The sequence below is a fragment of the Schistocerca serialis genome, chromosome 4 (genome assembly GCF_023864345.2).
Source record: "Schistocerca serialis cubense isolate TAMUIC-IGC-003099 chromosome 4, iqSchSeri2.2, whole genome shotgun sequence".
Lineage (NCBI taxonomy): Eukaryota > Metazoa > Arthropoda > Insecta > Orthoptera > Acrididae > Schistocerca > Schistocerca serialis.
In genome coordinates, this window is record NC_064641.1 from 673,435,227 (window position 1) to 673,459,155 (window position 23,929).

The 23,929-nt window shown below is 43.6% G+C and overlaps 1 protein-coding gene and 1 pseudogene across 2 annotated transcripts in view; both read right to left on the reverse strand.

Annotated features, from left to right (window-relative positions):
* The window catches only part of LOC126473150 (uncharacterized), a 151,058-nt gene that overhangs the window by 87,762 nt on the left and 39,367 nt on the right, over positions 1 to 23,929 (reverse strand). For both annotated transcript variants that reach the window (XM_050100009.1, XM_050100008.1), the window contains exon 4: positions 3,881 to 4,008. In XM_050100009.1, coding sequence (XP_049955966.1) covers positions 3,881 to 4,008 — 128 coding nt within the window. The remainder of the gene's footprint in view (positions 1 to 3,880; positions 4,009 to 23,929) is intronic.
* Positions 10,674 to 10,791, reverse strand: LOC126475667 (5S ribosomal RNA; annotated as a pseudogene).

Genomic DNA, 23,929 nt, shown 5'->3' on the forward strand with positions numbered 1-23,929 from the left:
GATTCTCGATGAATTCACATTTGGAGGGAGCGTGGAACAGGGTTTAGGGACCAAAACAGTGGAAAAATAGTGATATCGATGAGGAGCCCTAATGGTGTGAGCAGGAATCACTCGACCACTATAACACCTCTTCATGAAATTGTACGGGTGAATCAGCAAGTGTTAACTACTGACACATACCGTGAAGAGGTCTTGTGATCCCACGCGCGGTTGTTACGAGATTATGTGGGTCCAGACTTCGTAATGATGGACGTTTATGCTCGCTCCCATACAGCACAAGTGGTTGATGTTTTCTAAGAAATGGGAGATATTGCACGCATGGCGTTGCCTGCTCGCTCTCCCGATTTAAATCCCGTAGAGCATGTCTGGGATGCACTAGGGAGACGAGTTGCACCACGTCAGCACCCTCCAGCCACTCTTCAAGATTTGCGAGATCTGCAGGAAGGATGGGCGTTACTGCCTCAACATGATATTGGTGACATCATTCACAGAATGCTCCGTCGCTGTCAGACTTGTATTGCTGCCAGACGAGGTCACAACCCATACTGAGCACAGTTGTCAGAATGTGTGTTCAAATTAGTTACGTTAGAAGAAATGAAGAACATTTTTGTCTACCGTTATGCATGTTGCAGTTGTTTACATTCTGTATTCTTTACATTGTTTCTACTTTACTATCACCCTGTTTGTACTGTTTTGTGGCAAAATAAATGCAACATTGCAAAATTTCCATTTGTTGCCTTACTTTTGGACATCAGTGTAAAATACGCTGTGTTATTATGGAAGAGATGGTGGGGAACCTTATACGATCCAGAGCTGCTCGCGGATACATATAGTTACTGAGTAGGCTTCTTTAGATTGTTCACCCAACCTAGGATTTGGATAAACTCCTGTAACTCTGGGTTGCATTCTTTAGTAACTATAACGTTATGATTCCATTATAATAGAAATTACAGTGGAAGGAGGCACAGTCGTGTTATTTAACGACGGCGATTACCGCTTAAACATCCTATTTTCGGTTATACCGGTTTCATTCGTCTCCAGTTTAACTTTACTATTAAAACCGCTATAAGTAACCAGTTCTGAGATCATGGATTCTCGGCTTTGTTGCTATTATTTCGAATAATAAACGTAGAATTCGAACAGACTGAAATATTCTAATGAAGGTGAATGACAAGGAGAGGACGATCGATATTGGCTTGAGGCATGGCATCGTGTCCAGCAGAGATGGCGAAGACGAAGGAGACGGGTGCGGCGTTGGTGAGAGGGAAAAGTCATGAGTTAATGACTTTCATGCATCGTCACTTTTGGGTGCTACCAATTTTTCACCTCAAATGAACCAAAAAATTAAAGGTTCAGTTATTATCCCAAATTATTCATATATCAATCAAATTTCCCTTCCTTTTCGAGGAACAATGAAAAATTTTTCTCCCCATATGATTTCCCAAATTTGCTGTACCTCCTCCCGTTTTTAATTTTCAAAGCAAATGGAGCACTGTACGTTTTTAATCTTCCAAAGCAAATGGAGCATTGTACTTCATTGCTATAGCACTTCGTAAAGTACTTCCAACCTCGGGATGGTGGCATTCTATAATACAATCGGCAGGCCGCTGTGACCGTGCGGTTCTAGGCGCTTCGGTCCGTAACCGCGGTGCTGCTATGGTTGCATGTTCGAATCCTGCCTCGGGCATGGATGTGTGTGGTGTCCTTAGGTTAGTTAGGTTTAAGTAGTTCTAAGTCTAGGGGACTGATGACCTCAGATGTTAAGTCCCATAGTGCTTAGAGCCATTTTTGTAATACAACCAATGTCCGACGACTACTGTAAAAAAAAAAATGGGGAAAGTCTTTCATACTACATGTACACTCTTATCATGCTGTGGAGCACACCACGCTTTCCCGATTTTCTGCAAGAACCTAGTATTTCAAAGCAACGGAAATTTTACAAATGAACATTGCTCATTTTCGAAAAAGGATCTAACAAAAACTAAAATTTTAGCACTGCTATTACGGCAAATTTCTATGTCGGTGTTTCATTCTCTTATGAGTAAAACATGAAAAAAGCTGTTATCATCGAGACCAAACAAATACCGAAAACTACCAGCAATTGAGAGCTAAAATACCTCTATCGATTTGAACCGGTCGGTTTTTCCCATTCCTCGTGTGATTTACGTCTCCGAATTTTATACCAAGTACACATCGTTGGAAGTTGAACTGCTGCAGTCACTAAGACGTTGAGAATTTTCTTGAAGATGGGTTAAATTCAAGAAAGCGTTATTAAAGCTATTAACATATTGTGAAAAGCAGCTACTATCTACTAATAGACAGCATTTTGTCAAACATTTTCCCATCCATTTTAAGAGGATGTATTGTCTTCGTTTTTTGGAGACTTTTTTTCTCAGTAGCCAAGTATTGAGTTATCTGATATTAATAGGACGTCTGCTACCATTAAGTCAGGTGTATTTAATAAATTTAGGCTATTTGCTGGCAGTTAAACTGAAAAAAGCTACGATTGTCTCTTCCACTGGCGATAGCAGCTGAATTTTCATGAAATTATGTAAGCTCGTCAGAGCGGCCATCGTCCGCTGTTGCTATCACCCCATGATGGAAGAAGACTGGTACACATCTTCTTCAGCACTGGACTCCAGATGACATTCAATTTCACGCCCTCCTCCTTCGTACTGAAGTTCTTGGAGTGTTTTACAACCTCTATGGCCTCTCTGTATAACCTTTCATGGTATCCGGTTGTGGCTGCCAGTACTTGAGTCCTATCAAAATGGGTGCGGTGGTCTGGCTAAAGCACGTTCCTCAACAGCTGATCTGTCAGTCTCCACTCTCCTGCAATTGCGTTCGTGCTCTTCTTGTCGATTTTTTACTGTTCCTTCTGTAGTACCCACATACACCTCCTCACATCCACACGGAGTCTTATAAATTCCAGCTTTTTACGGCGGTTGGAGAGCATCCTTGGCCGATTTTAAGTGCTCTTGCATTTTCCGTGTGGGTGTGTAGATTATGTGATGTTCCCCTTTTTCAGGATTTTTCGTATCCGGTCGGTAACGTCGTTAATGAACGGCAGGTTCAAATGGATCAAATGGCTCTAAGCACTGTCGGACTTACATCTGAGGTCATCAGTCTCCTAGAAGTAGAACTACTCAAACCTAACTAACCTAAGGACATCACACACATCCATGCCCGAGGCAGGATTCGAACCTGCGACCGTAGCAGCAGCGCAGCTCCGGAATGCAGCTCCTAGAACCGCTCGGTCACAAAGGCCGGCGAACGGCAGGAAAACTTTAGTTTTCACCGGTGTTTGAGCATCGCTATGATTTCTGCACGGTAGTCTTAATGCTTTTTTAACCTCAGCGCACGAATAACCATTATTGAGCAATGCATTGGTGCGGTGTTTTAACACTGCGTCAAGGAGCTCTGAGTTTTAAGGTGGAATCAATTCGACCACGGCATTAATGCCCGGAACATTTTATTAACTGTGAGAATCTAGACCTTCCCCTCATAAAATACGAGTATGTAACCAAGAAGTTTAGATTTATAAAGCATGATGTGATGCGAAGTATCCCAAAGGTATTAAAGAAATCCTGAGAAAACAGTAAAAAAAGGGAAAAACGAAATAATTTCAACTATGTTCCCAATCCTAATCCATTTTGACCTTGCGACCTTTATCTAGTAACACCACAAGGATGACAGACGTTGAGATGAGCTGGGTCAGGACCCCTGGAGGGACTCTGGGAGGCAATGACGGCGACAGCGTCGGCCAGGTAAATCAGAAAACAGACGCGAGATCTGACAGTCACGTGCGGCTATTCGTGTCATTCTCTCAAGCCTCGTACACACGACACGCCTGGAAAGAGGGGACAAAGTCGCCACTCACCATGTGTTCGAAGGCGAGGGGGACCAACAGCCATGAGACGTCGTCCACACTGAGATAGAGCAGCTGCGCCGAGTCTCGCCAGTAGCTGGAGAGGTGTTCCAGGTAGACCGCCACCTTGGTCTGGAGTTCTGGACAAAAAGACGACGACTTACCAGTGATCAGATTTCTGTAGAAGCACAGCTTTCACTTTCTGGCTTCACCAGCTCACGGAGTGTATGATGCAAGTATAACTTACTTTTTGAATATACACTCCTGGAAATGGAAAAAAGAACACATTGACACCGGTGTGTCAGACCCACCATACTTGCTCCGGACACTGCGAGAGGGCTGTACAAGCAATGATCACACGCACGGCACAGCGGACACACCAGGAACCGCGGTGTTGGCCGTCGAATGGCGCTTGCTGCGCAGCATTTGTGCACCGCCGCCGTCAATGTCAGCCAGTTTGCCGTGGCATACGGAGCTCCATCGCAGTCTTTAACACTGGTAGCATGCCGCGACAGCGTGGACGTGAACCGTATGTGCAGTTGACGGACTTTGAGCGAGGGCGTATAGTGGGCATGCGGGAGGCCGGGTGGACGTACCGCCGAATTGCTCAACACGTGGGGCGTGAGGTCTCCACAGTACATCGATGTTGTCGCCAGTGGTCGGCGGAAGGTGCACGTGCCCGTCGACCAGGGACCGGACCGCAGCGACGCACGGATGCACGCCAAGACCGTAGGATCCTACGCAGTGCCGTAGGGGACCGCACCGCCACTTCCCAGCAAATTAGGGACACTGTTGCTCCTGGGGTATCGGCGAGGACCATTCGCAACCGTCTCCATGAAGCTGGGCTACGGTCCCGCACACCGTTAGGCCGTCTTCCGCTTACGCCCCAACATCGTGCAGCCCGCCTCCAGTGGTGTCGCGACAGGCGTGAATGGAGGGACGAATGGAGACGTGTCGTCTTCAGCAATGAGAGTCGCTTCTGCCTTGCGGGTGAGCGCCACAATCAGGACTGCATACGACCGAGGCACACAGGGCCAACACCCGGCATCATGGTGTGGGGAGCGATCTCCTACACTGGCCGTACACCACTGGTGATCGTCGAGGGGACACTGAATAGTGCACGGTACATCCAAACCGTCATCGAACCCATCGTTCTACCATTCCTAGACCGGCAAGGGAACTTGCTGTTCCAACAGGACAATGCACGTCCGCATGTATCCCGTGCCACCCAACGTGCTCTAGAAGGTGTATGTCAACTACCCTGGCCAGCAAGATCTCCGGATCTGTCCCCCATTGAGCATGTTTGGGACTGGATGAAGCGTCGTCTCACGCGGTCTGCACGTCCAGCACGAACGCCGGTCCAACTGAGGCGCCAGGTGGAAATGGCTTGGCAAGCCGTTCCACAGGACTACATCCAGCATCTCTACGATCGTCTCCATGGGAGAATAGCAGCCTGCATTGCTGCGAAAGGTGGATATACACTGCACTAGTGCCGACATTGTGCATGCTCTGTTGCCTGTGTCTATGTGCCCTGTGGTTCTGTCAGTGTGATCATGTGATGCATCTGACCCCAGGAATGTGTCAATAAAGTTTCCCCTTCCTGGGACAATGAATTCACGGTGTTCTTATTTCAATTTCCAGGAGTGTAGATCAATACGCGCTGCTGGAAATGGTGAGAGTTGCAGCGTGGACACCTTGATCGAACACTACCAAACTCATACTCTGGTATTTCTAGCCCTGTGTCATACCTGGATCGAAATTTCATCCCCATGAGTCTGTATTTTCTGTATACAAAAAAGACATTGAAAATAAACAATTTATTCAGCCTTCAGTTGCAAGGTAATTTTTACTCGTTCACCTAGGTTTCGATTCGAGTAATGGAATCTTCTTCAGAACCTATAAATTAAACCACATACGGACATATATTACTCACTGAAATGCATCATCAGTCTAATGATTGAATAATAAAGAAATCGTGATACTTACAAAAAATTAAATTATTTTGAGAGCCAAACACTGGCCATGTCACAGATTAAAAATTAAAACAATAAAGAAGCATAATCATAAGATTATGTCTGTCAAAATTAAAACCATTAAGGCGAACGTAGACGAAGCTACGCCGGCCAGAAATAAGGACCACATGTGAGCGGCACGGAAACTAGGCGTCGCGAGCAGTTCCGCGGCGAGGCTCGGCCGCGGCCAGGCGCATGCGCGAGTACTCACAATCAACACCAGGCAACGAAATACATATCAGTTCCCTTTATAGGTAACATGTCCTATAAGGTAGGTCGTTTATTAAAAAACCTAGGATGTAAAGTTTCATACTCTACCACCAACAACCTCAAAAAGAATTTAGTACATTCTCTGGATAAAGGTACTGATAAATCATCGCTGTCAGGTGTGTATATGATCACGTGTGCTGAATGTCCTTCTTATTACATTGGCCAGACAGGAAGGGCCCTGTCTGTTAGGTTTAAAGAGCATCTGCCGACAAAAAGCGGTGATGGAACACGAGGATCTACATTTGCTGAACATCTGGTCCAAAAGGCGCATGCTCCCAAGCCTCTAAAAGACGCAGAGCTTTTGCATAATGAAGTCAAGGGATGTAGGCTAGACACCCTCGAAGAATTGCAAATTTTTAAACATCTTATTATTGATAGAGACAACTTACTTAATGATCAGTAGCAACTAAAAAATAAAAGTTATTTCGAAGGATTTCAACCTTTACTCCAGTGGAGTTGACCCATAGTCCGCTTCGAATCGCCAATGCTGTTTCCCTGTCTGCTTTGTCCCTTTATTATAGTGCGATTGTACATGTGTGTCTTTGTATTTCGTAATATGCTTGGTAATGACACATAGTTGCTAAGGCGTTTTTATGTTAAAGACATTTTATGCTTAATACGCATGGTTTCGACACTAATTTTTTAGTTACTGTAGCGGTGCTTCCGCTCTCTTACTATAATATTTAAATATAAAAAATTTTTTATACCTTGGCTTTGTAGTTTGTTCTCAGGTAAATTGTTTAATGTTGCCATACCAATAGATAGGTTTGTCCATTTGTAAGACGGCTTTCAGTCACATTTTGTTTATATGTATATGTACTCTAAATAATTTTGAGACAGTTTGTCTCTCGCGCCTGCGCCTGCGCTTGCGCTCGCGCATGCGCCTGGCCGCGGCCGAGCCTCGCCGCGGAACTGCTCGCGACGCCTAGTTTCCGTGCCGCTCACATGTGGTCCTTATTTCTGGCCGGCATAGCTTCGTCTACGTTCGCCTTAATGGTTTTAATTTTGACAGACATAATCTTATGATTATGCTTCTTTATTGTTTTAATTTTTAATCTGTGACATGGCCAGTGTTTGGCTCTCAAAATAATTTAATTTTTTGTAAGTATCACGATTTCTTTATTATTCAATCATTAGACTGATGATGCATTTCATTGAGTAATATATGTCCGTATGTGGTTTAATTTATATATTCTGAAGAAGATTCCATTACTCGAATCGAAACCTAGGTAAACGAGTAAAAATTACCTTGCAACTGAAGGCTGAAAAAATTGTTTATTTTCTATACATATAGGGTTGCTGACGTGCTGCATTGTGTTAAAGATTTGTAAAAAAGACATTCCTACAGATTAAGAGCGGTGTGAATGCACTAGAAATTGTGATTGTCTAACGTTACTGGAACTATTCAGGGCACATCATTACAACTCAGACCACATAAAAACATTATATCTACATCTACATCCATACTCCGCAAGCCACCTGACGGTGTGTGGTGGAGGGTACTTTGAGTACCTCTATCGGTTCTCCCTTCTACTCCAGTGTCGTATTGTTCGTGGAAAGAAAGATTGTCGGTATGCCTATGTGTGGGTTCTAATCTCTCTGATTTTATCCTCATGGTCTCTTCGCGAGATATACGTAGGAGGGAGCAATACACTGCTTGACTCCTCGGTGAAGGTATGTTCTCGAAACTTCAACAAAAGCCCGTACCGAGTTACTGAACGTCTCTCCTGCAGAGTCTTCCACTGGAGTTTATCTATCATCTCCGTAACGCTTTCGCGATCACTAAATGATCCTGTAACGAAGCGCGCTGCTCTCCGTTGGATCTTCTCTTTCTCCTCTATCAACCCTATCTGGTACGCATCCCACACTGGCGAGCAGTATTGAAGCAGTGGGCGAACAAGTGTACTGTAACCTACTTCCTTTGTTTTCGGATTGCATTTCCTTAGGATTCTTCCAATGAATCTCAGTCTGGCATCTGCTTTACCGACGATCAACTATATATGATCATTCCATTTTAAATCACTCCTATTGCCTACTCCTATATTATTTATGGAATTAACTGCTTCCAGTTGCTGACCTGCTCTATTGTAGCTAAATGATAAAGGGTCTTTCTTTCTATGTATTCGCAGCACATTATACTTGTCTACATTGAGATTCAATTGGCATTTCCTGCACCATGAGTCAATTCGTTTCAGATCCTGCTGCATTTCAGTACAATTTTCCATTGTTACAACCTCTCGATATACCACAGCACAATCCGCAATATGCCTCAGTGAACTTCCGATGTTATCTACAAGGTCATTTATGTATATTGTGATTAGCAACGGTGCTACGACACTTCCCTGCGGCACACCTGAAATCACTCTTACTTCGGAAGACTTCTTGTGGTGTCACCGCCAGACACCACACTTGCTAGGTGGTAGCTTTTAAATCGGCCGCGGTCCATTAGTATACGACGGACCCGCGTGTCGCCACTATCAGTGATTGCAGAACGAGCGCCGCCACACGGCAGGTCTAGAGAGACTTACTAGCACTCGCCCCAGTTGTACGGACGACTTAGCTAGCGATGCAACACTGACGAAGCCTCGCTTATTTGCAGAGAAGATAGTTAGAATAGCCTTCAGCTAAGTTAATGGCTACGACCTAGCAAGGCACCATTACAGTTTATATTCTTGATACCATACCGTCAAGAACGATGTATACAAATGATGGATTAAAGTTAAGTATTCCAGCAGCTACGTACTTTTCTTTATAGCATTCATTACGTATCCTGTTTCAGACCTCACGCCAGCCTGCGTGAGTTTAAGCGCGTGCCTTTCGGCTACCTCCGAGTGGCGTGGCTGTCTTGCTACGCCACTACACTTCTCTCCATTGAGAATGACATGCTGCGTTCTGTTATCTAGGAACTCTTTAATCCAATCCCACAATTGGTCTGATAGTCCATATGCTCTTACTTTGTTCATTAAACGACTGTGGGGAACTGTTTCGAACGCCTCGCGGAAGTCAAGAAACACGGCATCTACCTGGGAACCCGTGTCTATGGCCCTCTGTGTCTCGTGGACGAATAGCGCGAGCTGTGTTTCACACGATCGTCTTTTTCGAAAGCCATGCTGATTCCTACAGAGTAGAATTCTAGTCTCCAGAAAAGTCAATATACTCGAACATATCACGTGTTCCAAAATTCTACAACTGATCGACGTTGGAGATATAGGTCTATAGTTCTGCACATTTGTTCGACGTCCCTTCTTGAAAACGGGGATGACCTGTGCCCTTTTCCAATCCTTTGGAATGCTACGCTCTTCTAGAGACCTACGGTACACCGCTGCCGAAGGGAGGCAAGTTCCTTCCCGTACTCTGTGTAAAATCGAACTGGTATCCCATCAGGTTCAGCGGCCTTTCCTCTTTTGAGCGATTTTAATTGTTTTTCTATCCCTCTGTCATGTATTTCGATATTTACAATTTTGTCATCTGAGCGACAATCTAGAGAAGGAATTACAGTGCAGTCTTCCTCTGTGAAACAGCTTTGGAAAAATACATTTAATATTTCGACCTTTAGTCTGTCATCCTCTGTTTCAGTACCATATGATGTGTAAAGGATGTGTACAAGCTGTTATCACCGTCTTTCTGTCTCTGGCAAAGGTCGGGTCTTTGGGATGAGGGAGTCGATTAGAAAACAGTACCGACAGAGCGCACAGGTAGCTGTAGAACAATGGTTGCAGAGCGTGTGGTGACGAGTTGGAATTAGGCAGCAGTGTGGCAGGGAGAACACTGACTATCGGAAGAGGTCAATGAAAGCTCGGTTGAGCTGTGGAGTTGCTGTTTGTTGTTTACCACTAACATGCGTGTGGAAGAACCGGAGACAACTGCCACACGGAGAGGCACTCTGCAGTGTTCAACGGTTGATATCCCTTCTGTCTGTGGTGGTTAAATCAACGTTGCTTCGTCCTGGTCAAAGACTGTAGGAAGCAGTAACGCCCGCGATGCATACCTCTACAGCTAATGGAATTGTAGTGAGAGGAGCTGTTGGATACGACAATATGAATGATTTCATAATTGTTGGAGGCAGGCTGAACGCTCGCAGAATATGGTAAGACTGTTAAACACTTTTGTCGTACCATTCATGTGCATGGTACTAGTAGGCATATTCCAGCAGATTAACAAAGGGCCTCACGCACCATAAACACGGTGAGGAATCTATAGATCGGTGAGTGGCCAGCGCTGTTTCATGATCTGTCAGTCGTAGAGCATGTGTGGGATGTGATTAGGAGGACGTATAGCAACCTCCAGACAGCGTCCGTCATGAACTGACACACCATGTATCAAGCACTCCGTCTTCAGGCCACGAGTGGCCTACCGGGACCATCCGACCGCCGTGTCATCCTCGGTGGAGGATGTGGGTAGGAGGGGCGTGGGGTCAGTACACCACTCTCCCGGTCGTAAGGTGGTATTCTTGACCGAAGCTGCTACTATTCGGTCGGGTAGTTCCCCAATTGGCATCTCGAGGCCGAGTGCATCCCGAAAAATGGCAACAGCGCATGGTGGCCTGGATGGTGACCCATCCAAGTGTCGACCACGCCCGACAGCGCTTAACTTCGGTGATCTCACGGGAACCGGTGTAACCACTGCGGCAAGGCCGTTGCCTTACCATGTATCAAGCATTGCAAGAATTTTTTTAAGACGACCTAATGAGAGCGTTTGTGAAGACAGACATGACTTCCGAATAAAATGAAACCTTAATCGTTTAATACCCGTTATTTGATGAACATCTCAAAAAATGGTTCAAATGGCTCTGAGCACTATGGAACTTAACATCTGAGATCATCATTCCTCTAGAACTTAGAACTACTTAAACCTAACTAATCTAAGGACATCACCACAATCATGCCCGAGGCAGGATTCAAACCTGCGACCGTAGCGGTCGGGCGTCTCCAGACTGAAGCGCCTAGAACCGCTCGGCCACTCCAGGCCAGCTGCAAATGTCCACAAACTTGGATATACATATGGCAATGGGGCTCTCTGCTAACGCTTCCTATTTCCGTCAGTGTGTATTAATTTTTTTTTTTTTTTGTGGTCTTCAGTCCAGAGACTGGTTTGATGCAGCTCTCCATGCTACTCTACTCTGTGCAAGCTTCTTCATCTCCCAGTACCTTCTGCAACCTACAGCCTTCTGAATCTGTTTAGTGTATTCATCTCTTGGTCTCCCTTTACGATCTTTACCCTCCGTACTGCCCTCCAATACTAAATTGGTGATACCTTGATGCCTCAAAATGTGCCCCACCAACCGATCCCTTCTCCTACTCAAGTTGTGCTACAAATTTCTCTTCTCTCCAATTCTATTCAGTACCTTCTCATTAGTTATGTGATCTACCCATCTAATCTTCAGCATTCTTCTGTAGCACCACATTTCGAAATCTTTTATTCTCTTCTTGTCTAAACTATTTATCGTCCACGTTTCACTTCCATACATAGCTACACTCCATACAAATACTTTCAGAAACGACTTCCTGACACTTAAATCTATACTCGATGTTAACAAATTTCTCTTCTTCAGAAACGCTTTCCTTGCCATTGCCAGTCTACATTTTATATCCTCTACGTCGCCCATCATCAGTTATATAGCTCCGCAAATAGCAAAACTCCTTTACTACTTTAAGTGTCTCACTTCCTAATCTAACTCCCTCAGCATCACCCGATGTAATTGGACTACATTCCATTATCCTTGTTTTGCTTTTGTTGATGTTGATCTTATATCCTCCTTTCAAGACACTGTCCATTCCGTTCAACTGCTCTTCCAAGTCCTTTGCTGTCTCTGACAGAATTACAATGTCATCGGCGAACCTCAAAGTTTTTATTTCTTCTCCATGGATTTTAATTCCTGCTCCAATTTTTTCTTTTGTTTCCTTTACTGCTTGCTCAATATACAGATTGAATAACATCGGGGAGAGGCTACAACCATGTCTCACTCCCTTCCCAACCACTGCTTCCCTTTCATGCCCCTCGACTCTTATAACTGCCATCTGGTTTCTGTACAAATTGTAAATAGCCTTTCGCTCCCTGTATTTTACCCCTGCCACCTTCAGAATTAGAAAGCGGCACAAACATGGCTTCTATAATCCCTCCCTTCCAATGACCAGTTAACCTCTTCTGTAGGTTCACTTCTCTTCTTTTCGCAGCCATGTTTTTCTATTAGTATCTAGTAAATCCGTTTTCTTAGGAATGTGTATAAATGACGGTGTTTGTTGAACTGAAATATTTATTATAATTTATTATCATCATGTATTGACGACATAATGACTTGTACGTTGTTACGCTTAAGGATGTTAGGAATCGTCAAGGGTACTCCAAGATGCAAATCAGAGACACAATGCAGTGAGCAGACAAATGTGGAAATGTTTAGGTTACCGTAGATAAATAATGACACTAGAACTGTATAATTGCAGACATTCTGGGCAGCTGTCTCACGGGAAAGTATAACTTCAGAGAATTAACTGGTAACTCCACCCACCGACTAGACGCTGTTTTAAGACGTCTTAGTAGAGGCAGCAAGCTTGATACTTGCTATCGACAACGGCGACGTCAGAGAGTTTGCACAGGTTAAAGAGCTACTACAGCAGTCCCCAACCGCAGCAGGAGGGAGAGCGGGGCTAAGTGACGTAAAACGCTGTTGTTGCTGGCCGTAAAAGGAGTGGCAGTGACGTTCAGCTGTCAATAGCAAACTTGGAATTTGTTAATGTAAAATCCAGAAGCATCTCTACCTAACCATTAGGAGTAGGGGAGGAATCTAAATATGTTTGAGCAGAGGCTTCCTGGAGGTGCAGGGCGAGTCGCTAGATTGGCAGAAGCTTGTTAAGTTCTGGGGGATTGGTGGATCGACCATAGGAAGGGAGAAGTAGTGGTTCGTAACGATTCTTTAAAAACCCGAATTTTTGCATTCAGAGGGAGTTCTCAGTCAGATCCCAGGGGCGAAGGTCCCCATATCGCTCGTGGCTACCCTCAGTAGGCCCCGAAATATATATTTTTCTCACTTGGAGTGCTGTTCTCAAGTTTGTACTTAACGTGCTGCTAGCGTTCAGTACTTCTGTTTAACACATCTATCTTTCCGCATTTGTTCCTCACCGCTCCTAAATTGCAGACTAACTTAACCCCCTCCCCCTGACTTTCTGCAGGCCGCGGTGGCCGAGCGGTTCTAGGCACTACAGCCTGGAACCGCGCGATCGCTACGGTCGCAGGTTCGTATCCTGCCTCGGGCATGGATGTGTGTGATGTCCTTAAGTTAGTTAAGTTTAAGTAGTTCTAAGTTCTAGGAGACTGATGACCTCAGAAGTTAGGTTCCATAGTGCTCAGAGACATTTGAACCATTTTAATCTGACTTTCCTCTCTCCTGTGTCAGGACAAGACATTAATATTATTTCATCGTTAGTATTGTGTGCAAGTTGAAAAATCAACTTTAATGAACATCTCTCAGTATTCCAGATTTGATGTAAGAGATGGACAGAAAACCCTCACCTTGATAGTTAAATGTAAGCACTCTGGACAAAGAATTATTCGCCTCTCGCCTCTCCTGGCAACGACTTCAACTTAGAGAGGAACAAAGTGCTCAAGATTCTTCAGGTATGCCATATTCAGCTTAATGATCCCCATCATCACCATCGACTTCAATCGAAGTCTTTTTGGCCCGTTCCGCATCGGAATCATTCAGGCCATCCTTTCAAGTGACCTCGCACGTTTCTCTTTCCTTTTGGTATGTACCGTATTGCAACTTTAGTTATTCTATCATTAGACATAAGTTGGGCGTGGCCTTCCCAATTCAGTCGATGTTTTTAAACTATATTTGCAATGGGTTCAACATTTAGGTTTTCTCCGATATCGGCGCTTCTTCCACTGTTTAATAATAAATGTCCCGCTAAAAAGTGGAAGAACATCGTCTCTGATGATTCAAAGCAAAGACAACAGTATTACCCTGTAAATGCCCCTTTCTATATATTCTGTTTTAATGTACGTTGTGTGGTTCCACAGAAATGACCAATTTTAGCTGTACATCATCTCAATTGGGAAATCTAAAATCACACCGATATATTTACTCTCTTATTTTTTAACTATTTGTCCATCTGTGACAACTATGACTCTTACGGGTTCCAATGTCTGAAACGCCATCACTTTTGTTTTCCTGTTGATATTCTCATTCAGTATACAGGGTGGTCCATTAATAGTGACCGGGCCAAAAATCTCACGAAATAAGCATTAAACGAAAAAGCTACAAAGAACGAAACTCGTCTAGCTTGAAGTGGAGAATCAGATGGCGCTATGGTTGGCCCGCTAGATGGCGCTGCCATAGGTCAAACGGATATCAACTGCGTTTTTTTTAAAAAGAGGAATCCCCATTTTTTATTACGTATTTGTGTAGTACGTAAAGAAATATGAATGTTTTAGTTGGACCACTTTTTTCGCTTTGTGATAGATGGCGCTGTAAGAGTCACAAACGTATAAGTACGTGGTATCACGTAACATTCCGCCATTGCGGATGGTATTTGCTTCGTGATACATTACCCGTGTTAAAGTGGACCGTTTGCCAATTGCGGAAAAGGTCGATATCGTGTTGAGGTAGGGCTATTGTAATCAAAATGCCCAACGGGCGTGTGCTATGTATGCTGCTCGGTATCCTGGACGACATCATCCAAGTGTCCGGATCGTTCGCCGGGTAGTTACGTTATTTGAGGAAACAGGAAGCGTTCAGCCACATGTGAAACGTCAACACGACCTGCAACAAAAATGGATCAAATGGGTCTGAGCACTACAGGACTTAACATCTATGGTCAACAGTCCTCTAGAACTTAGAACTACTTAAACCTAACTAACCTAAGGACATCACATACATCCATGCCCGAGGCAGGATTCGAACCTGCGACCGTAGCGGTCGCGCGGTTCCAGACTGAAGCGCCCAGAACCGCTCGGCCACTTCGGCCGACTGACCTGCAACAAATGATGATGCCCAAGTAGGTGTTTTAGGTGATGTCGCGGCTAACCCGCACATCAGTAGCAGACAAATTGCGCGAGAATCGGGAATCTCAAAAACGTCGGTGTTGAGAATGCTACATCAACATTGATTGCACCCATATCATATTTCTATGCACCAGGAATTGCATGGTGACAACTTTGAACGTCGTGCACAGTTATGCCACTGGGCACAAGAGAAATTACAGGACGATGACAGATTTTTTGCACGCGTTCTATTTAGCGACGAAGCGTCAGTCACCAACAGTGGTAACGTAAACCGGCATAATATGCACTATTGGGCAACGAAAATCCACTTTGGCTGCGACAAGTGGAACATCAGCGACCTTGGCTGCTTAATGTATGGTGCGACATTATGGGAGATAGGATAATTGGTCCCCATTTTATCGATGGCAATCTAAATGGTGCAATGTATGCTGATTTCCTACGTAATGCTCTACCGATGCTACTACAAGGTTTCACTGCATGACAGAATGGCAATGTACTTCCAACATGATGAATATCCGGCACATAGCACGCGTGCGGTTGAAGCGTTGTTGAATAGCATATTTCATGAGAGGTGGATTGGTCGTCGAAGCACCATACCATGGCCTGCACGTTCACCGGATCCGACGTCCCCGGATTTCTTTCTGTGGGGAAAGTTGAAGGATATTTACTATCGTGATCCACCGTCAACGCTTGACAACATGCGTCAGCGCATTGTCAATGCATGTGCGAACATTACGGAAGGCGAACTACTCGCTGTTGAGAGGAATGTCGTTACACGTATTGCCAAGTGTATTGAGGTTGACGGACATCATTTTGAGCATTTATTGTATTAATGAGGTATTTACAGGTAATCACGCTGTAACAGCATGCGTTCTCAGAAATGATAAGTTCACAAAGGTACATGTATCACATTGAAACAACCAAATAAAATGTTCAAACCTACCTACGTTCTGTATTTTCATTTAGATAACGTACCTGTTACCAACTCTTCGTCTAAAATTGTGAGCCATATGTTTGTGACTGTTACAGCACCATCTATCACAAAGCGAAAAAAGTGGTAACTAAAACATTCATATTTCTTTACGTACTACACGAATATGTAATAAAAAATGGGGGTTCCTATTTAAAAAGAAACGCAGTTGATATCCGTTTGATCTATGGCAGCGCCTTCTAGCGGGCCAATCGTTGCGCCATCTGGTTTCCCACTTCAAGCTAGACAAGTTCCGTTTTTTGTAGTTTTTTCGTTTGACGCTTATTTAATGAGATGTTTGGCCCGGTCATGATCAATGGACCACCCTGTATAGTGACGATTAGAGTCAACTTATGTAGTGCAATATGAACTACTCTTAAGATTCTCGTATTATACACTGATCTGATAAATGTGGTGTGTTGGACGTCTTTTTTCCTCAAGTTATGCAACAGCATGATATTGCATGTACTCAACAAGTCGCTGGACGTCCCAGGAAGAAATACTCAGCCACGCTGCCTCTTTAGCTGTCCGTAATTGCGAAAGTATTCTCAGTATAGGATGATGTGCCTAACTGGCCTCTAGATTATGTTCCATGTTAGTCGATCTGGGTTGCCAAATATTTCGGTAAAATTGTCCAGAATGTTCTTCAAACCAATGACGAACAATTATGATGCGGTGACATGTTTGGGAACATGAAGTCCATGGTCTCTAAGTAGTCTAACATAAACATTTCCAGTCAATGAGCGGTTCATTTGGACTATAGGACCCAGTACATTCCATGTAAAAACAGCCCACACCATTACGAAGTCACCACAGCGCCTTTTTGACAACTTGCGTCTATGGCTTCGTGGGCTCTGCGCCACGCTTGAACCCTACATCAGGTGTTACCAACTGAAATCTGGACCCATCTGACCAGACCACGATTTTCCAGTCGTCTAGGGTCCAACCGATTTGATCACGAGCCCAGGAGAAGCGCTGCAGGCGACGTGATAGTGTTAGCAAACGCACCCCTGCTGATCGTCTGCTGCCATAGCTCATCAACGCCAAATTTCGCTGCACTGTTCTAACGAATACAATCGGCGTACGTCCCAAATTGATTTCTGCTGTTACTTCACGAAGTGTTGCTTGTCTGTTACCACGAACAACGCTAACCAAATGCTGCTGTTCTCGACCGTTAAGCGAAGGCCGTCGGCCACTTTGTTGTCCGTGGTGACAGGTAACGCCTGAAATTCGATATTCTTGGCACACTCTTGACACTGTGGATCTCGGTATGTCGAATTGCTAACGATTACCGAAATGGAATGTCCAATGCTTCTAGCTCCAAATATAATTCCGCCTTCAGAGTTGTTACTTCCCCTCGTGAGACCATAATCACGTCGGAAACATTTTCACATAAATCACCCGAGTACAAATGATAACTCCATCATTGCGCTGTCATTTTATACCTTGTGTTCGCAATACTACCACCATCTGTACATCTACATCTACATATATACTCCGCTAGCCACCAAGCGGTGTGTGGCGGAGGGCACAATTCGCGCCAAAGTCATATTTCCCCCCCTCTGTTCCATTCGCGGATCGCGCGAGGGAAAAACGACTGTCTGAACTCCTCAGTACGAGCTCTTATTTCTCGTATCTTCGAATGATAATCATTACGCGATTTGAAAGTTGGTGGTAATAATATATGCTCTATATCCTTGGAGAAGATTGGATTTCGGAATTTAGAGAGCAGCCCCTTCTGTTTAGCGCGTCGTCTATCTGCAAGTGTGTCCCACTTCAAACCTTCTATGAGATTTGTAACACTTTCGCGATGGCAAAATGTACCAGTCACGAATCCTGTCGCTCTTCTTTCGACCTTCTCAATCTCTTGAATCAAACCCAACTGGTAAGGGTCCCATACAGTCGAACAATACTCAAAGACTGGACGAATTAACGTATTATAAGCTCTTTCCTTTGTTGAAGGACTGCATCGCCTCAGGATTCTACCAATAAACCGCAATCTGGAGTTCGCCTTACTCGTTACTTGAGTAATCTGATCATTCCATTTGAGATCATTTCGAATGGTCACACCCAAATACTTGACTGTTACCGCTTCCAAAGACTGATCATTTACTTTGTACTCATACATTAATGGGTATTTTCGCCTTGTTATACGCAGTAGGTTACACTTACTAATATTGAGAGATAACTGCCAGTCATTACACCACGCTTTTTTTTTTTTTTTTTTTTTTTTTTTTTGCAAATCCTCATTGATTTGGTCACAACTTTCGTGTGATACTACTTTCCTGTAGACTACAGCATCATCGGCAAACAGTCTAATGCCGCTGTCAATGCCATCAACCAGATCGTTTATATAAATCGTAAAAAGCAGAGGATCTATTACGCTGCCCTGGGGCACACCTGAAGTTACTCTTGTTTCTGTTGAAGTTACCCTTTTCAGGACGACATACTGCTCCCTGTCTGTTAGAAAACTTTCTATCCAACCGCATATGTCATTGTGATAGACCGTAAGCGCGCACTTTTTGTAGGAAGCGAGAGTGCGGAACTGAGTCGAACGCCTTTCGAAAGGCGAGAATTGTGCCATCAACCTGGGAGCCGGTATCTAGAACCTGTTGTATATCACGCACAAAGAGGGCCAGCTGGTTCTCGCATGACCGCTGTTTCCTAAAACCGTGCTGGTTTCTGCAGATGAGCTTCTCAGAGTCTAGAAAGATCATTATGTCTGAACACAAAATATGTTCCATGGTCTGTATATAATCATACCGCTATCCGATGACGTTTGTCACCTCAGTGAAAACTGATCATCACCGAACAGTGTAGTCATGAAATTAAAATATCACTTCTTAATGTGTGATTTAACATATTCAACCATTTATGAATAATATCGTCAATATAATCATTGAAAAAGTTGGGAGACGGTGGGCTTCCTTCTCTGATTCGTCGATTAATGTCGGCGGATTCTGTCCGTTTCCTTACAGTATGGATTCCTATTTTATTATTTTTGTATAATGATTGAATTGTTGGAAGCAGATCTCCTGGAACTTCCATTTCCTTCAATGATTTCCGTAGCGTTTTCCGGTTTACCTTGCCAGATGACTTTTCGTAATCGGTAAAAACATTATAAATTCATAATCTAAATTCTCTTCCTCTTTCAGTGAATTGTGCCAAAGACAAAAGACAATTGGAACAATGATTTAGTCTTCTTAAAACTTTTTTATGCCTCTATCACAAGTGCTTCCACTATTGGTACTGACCTCGTGCTTATAATGTTAGCGTACAGTGTTCAACACCAGTTTAGCAGACTTATTCCTCGGTAATTTGCGTATTACAATCTGTCACCTTCCTTGTACATAAGGCGTCTGTCACATGTCCATTCAGCCAGCAAATAAAATTTAAAAGCCTATGCTTCAGTTCGTTAGTTGCATATTTAATCAGCTCAATGTTTATATCACCAGCGCCCAACAACGTTTTGTTTATTGTTTCTTGGATCACATTCTGCAGTTCTTCTATTGATATCAAACCTACAGTCACTGGTACTGATGTTTGTTTTTGGTTTTTCTTCATATCAGTCAACAAATAGTCAAACTATTTTAACCACTCGGAATTAAATATAGTTGTAAAGTATCTCTTTCTTGTTTATTGAAGTGTTTTATAGTTTTATGCTGTGCTTTGTCTTAGATGAGTATCATGTTCTATTTCACTCACATATCGATCCCGACTTTCATGCTAAATTTTTCGCATTCCTTTCTTCCCTAAAGCAGATTTACTTTCATAGACTTATTTGTAATTCATAGTATCAGGTAATGACAAGGCTTTTAGACACACCTCCATTTGTCTTTTATTAATATGCTAATGTAGTCGTTCAAAACCGATATCCCCCTTCTAGAATATTTCTCTTCCCTCGTTACTAACGCTTCAGCAGCTCCATACTTTGTAGTTTCTTTAGTAGTATCCCGTGTCCATTTATGTTGTTACTTGATGGTTTCATTTGATATTTCTCATTTAGTCCCTTTTAGATACTAGTTTCTTACTATATTCTTACAAGGGGAACCCTCAGTAGGTTGCTCCCTGACACAGACCAAACTTCGCTTGGTGAAAGAAGGGTAAAACTTAAGGGATACTTATTTTTTCTTATGTGCCAACAGTCAATCGTTTCCGAGAAAATGACAAAGTTTTGACTCTACTTCATCAGTTAGTGCGAACAGCATTAAACCAAGTGATTCAGGAGCGTAGTAGCTGACAGCATAGTTTCGAATTTTTGTGCTCTCTGTTCAAATTCAGTCTTACGATCTTTTTTTATCTCAGAAGCGTGTGACTTCAATGGCATCAATATTTTTTGTGACATCGAGAAATACATTGGAATTATTTACAAAAGAAATCAAATTGGCCAAGGTCCAAAATAACGGACCAGTTCCAAAACATCAAATCAGTTCCAGAAGTGTACGACCAATATGGCAAGGCTGTTAAGAAGAGTTCCAGTAACTATTCCCCAGCGATGCATCACAAATTATGTAGAGGGCCTCAATTCAGAAGTGATCTTGCATCTAGAAGTTTACTACAATCTACTCAAACAGAGTCCTCTGGGTGAGAAAACCATTGAAGCAACACATGAACTAACTTCCTTAACAAAATCGTGAAAGTGACAGGGGGGGGGGGGGGGGGGAGGGGAGAGAGAGACTTGGTCCAAATTGATGGAAGTATTGGATATGACACAGAGTAGAGAGGCCTGGAGACTATTAAAGAAACAGAGCAAATATTTAATTATGAATGAGGCCCACTCAGATGTAACAGCCAGTCATATTGGCCGTCAAATTCTCATGAATAGCAAAATGAAACGAGAGGCTAAGCACAGGCAACCCGTGTCGAAGATATCTGCACATAAAAATGTAGAAAGATCTGAATACATGCAAACTTTTAACATGACAAATTAAATAAAGGTGCTGGTGTGGATGATATATGGGTGGAACAAATAAAAAATGTGGAATTAATGGTTGCTACAGCTTTTAATAGCTATCTAAGGTCACCTAAGATCACAAAATTATGAATGAATGCTCATGTAATAGCTGTTTGTGAGCCCAGAAAGGGCAATAGAGAATGGAGGAACTGTAGCACAATATCTCTCCTGTGCCACCTCAAAAAGATGGTACTCAACAAATTCATTCAGGCTTTTGGCCAACAACTCACTCCACAGCAGGTACACTTTAGATCAGGCAAAAGTGTTCAACACATTCGGGATGGATCTGAAAACCGACAGATCACAGAAGTAGCTTTCATTGAAATCAACGATTGACCGACTGTATACTGTTAGAATACTTTGAGGACACGAAGAACTTCAGACTTACAAGATTGATGTCTACCATGCTATATAGTCGCAGGGTTTTTGTTGACTTTCAACAAAGGAAATTTTGACTACAGAAGAATGCATTGCCACTACTATTCAATATCTACAGTAATGACCAATCACTACACACGAACACAAGAAGTTTTATCATTGCAGAAAACGTTGCACTAGCCTGCTGAAGAAGTAGAAGTCACCTTTGAAATTGTTCTGAAGGAACTTGGCATATACTACGTGGCTCACCATCTAAAATCGAATCCATCAGAATCCCAACAGTTCGCTTTTCATCGCAGGAAATGGGAGGTTTCATGGAAAATACATGTCTCTTGGAACGCAACCTTCATTGAAGATTCTTTCACCCCAGTCTTACTAGGGGTAACACCGGAGAGCAATATCACTTTTAGAACGCGCTGCTCCAATATCAGTCACAAAGACTGTGGTAGAAATAACATCCTGAGGAATTTAAGACGTATAAATTGGAGTGCACAACCCACATGTTGTTAGAACCAAAACACTGACTGTGTGTTACTGTGCTGGAGAATATGCATCCCCTGTGTTGTACAGTCAATCCATGATAAAAGTGAAGACCTTGCGTTCGACGAAGCTTTGCAGGTTAACCACCCGATGCCTAAAACCCAACCCTGTTGAAAAGACGTACTGTATTGCTGGTATTGCACCTCCCAAGTATTCGTCGAGATGTCGTTGCTGATCAAGAACAACTGAATGTTGAGACTACTGAAGCTCATGCACTCTTTAGCTATCAACAGTCTCAGCCTAGGCTGAAAAGAAGGATAAGCTACTTCCAGAGACCGAAGTCTTTGGAAGTACCTCCAAATAAGGCAAGATTTCAACTGTGGAAATCTAACAAACTGGACTGGACAGAGCCTCGTGAACATCTTTCAGCTGGCTGCAAAGAAGTCTGGATTGTTTTGGTTGTCCGTAAACCGAGTAATAATCAGACTCAGCAGGGCTGAGTCATCGCTTACGTAACAGGGCTTCACATCAGAGGACCGAAATTGCGAGTATGGTCAAGATAAAACAGTCATCCATTTGACCTCTCTCCCCATTTTCCCTCTCGTAACAAGAACAATTGTTTGCCAGTGACAGTGCCCTACTTGTGGCTCAGTTTTGGAGAAATATAATGTGAATGGATATTTGGTCAAGTCCTTCACCTCGTTAATTTATTTTTTGCAATCTATGTACATACAAATATAACTATAATTGTTATGTGATCATGTATACATTTAACTGTATGTCTTTGGTACTCCTCTGACAAAAGTAAATGAAAAATAAATCTGTTTCTCACTCACTTGTGTCGTCAGTACCTCTCCTCCAGCATAAGAAAGATACCATCATTCCATAACTGAACTATCGGATCGGGGATGTGCTCCGTGCTCCGTGCCGCCGTTGGATAAGCAGCTGCAGCAGCAACTCGTATACTCCTAGCTCACTCCTTTGTTACATAGTTTAATTCTTAATTTCTTTGCGTGTTTTTGGTACTTGCATTGTTTAGTTAATAATTTCGGGCGTATTATAGTATTTGAGAGTTGTAGCATCGCGTTTTAGTACCTGAATAGTGTAAATTCGCGTGGTCGTTTGTCTTCTGTTTTTGTTTTGAACGGCCAGTGTCGGTTGGTCACAGTCAGTGTGCTCCCTGCCGCCGTTGGATAAGCAGCTGCAGCAGCAAGTCGTATACTCCTAGCTCACTCATTTGTTACATAGTTTAATTCTTAATTTCTTTGCGTGTTTTTGGTACTTGCATTGTTTAATTCATAAATTTCGGGTGTATTATAGGATTTGAGAGTTGTAGCATCGCGTTTTAGTACCTGAATAGTGTAAAATCGCGTAGTCCCCTTCCGCCGCCGAGCAGTGTGTCAGCAGTGCGCAAGTAGCAGCATTACTGAATTTACTAGGCAATCTTGTGTTTTAATAACCGTTTAAATTTTGTGTCGATTTGTTTGCGCTCTCTGTAGATTAGTTCAGACGTTCTTTGCACAACAGTTTTTAGCATGGATAGGGACTGCAACTGCTGTGTTCGGATGCTTGCTGAGTTGGCATCCCTTCGCTCCCAGCTTCAGGCAGTGTTGGCTTCGGTCACACAGCTTGAGGCTGTTGCCAATGGGCGTCACTGTGGGGTTCCGGATGGGGGTTTGTCGGGGACGGCCAGCTCGTCCCACGCATCCCCCGATCGGACTAAGACTGTGGTTGCCCGGGATACTGCCCTCATTGAGGCTGATCCCTCACCTGTGGTAGAGTGGGAGGTCGTCTCAAGGTGTGGCAGGGGGAGAAAGACATTTCGGAGGGCTGAACGGAAGGCCTCTCCAGTTTGTCTGACGAACCGGTTTCAGGCTCTGTCTCAGGCTGATACTGATCTTCGGCCTGACATGGCTGCTTGTCCTGTTCCAGAGGTTGCCCCTCAGTCTGCAAGATCCGGGCGGTCGCAGAGGGTGGGCTTACTGGTAGTTGGGAGC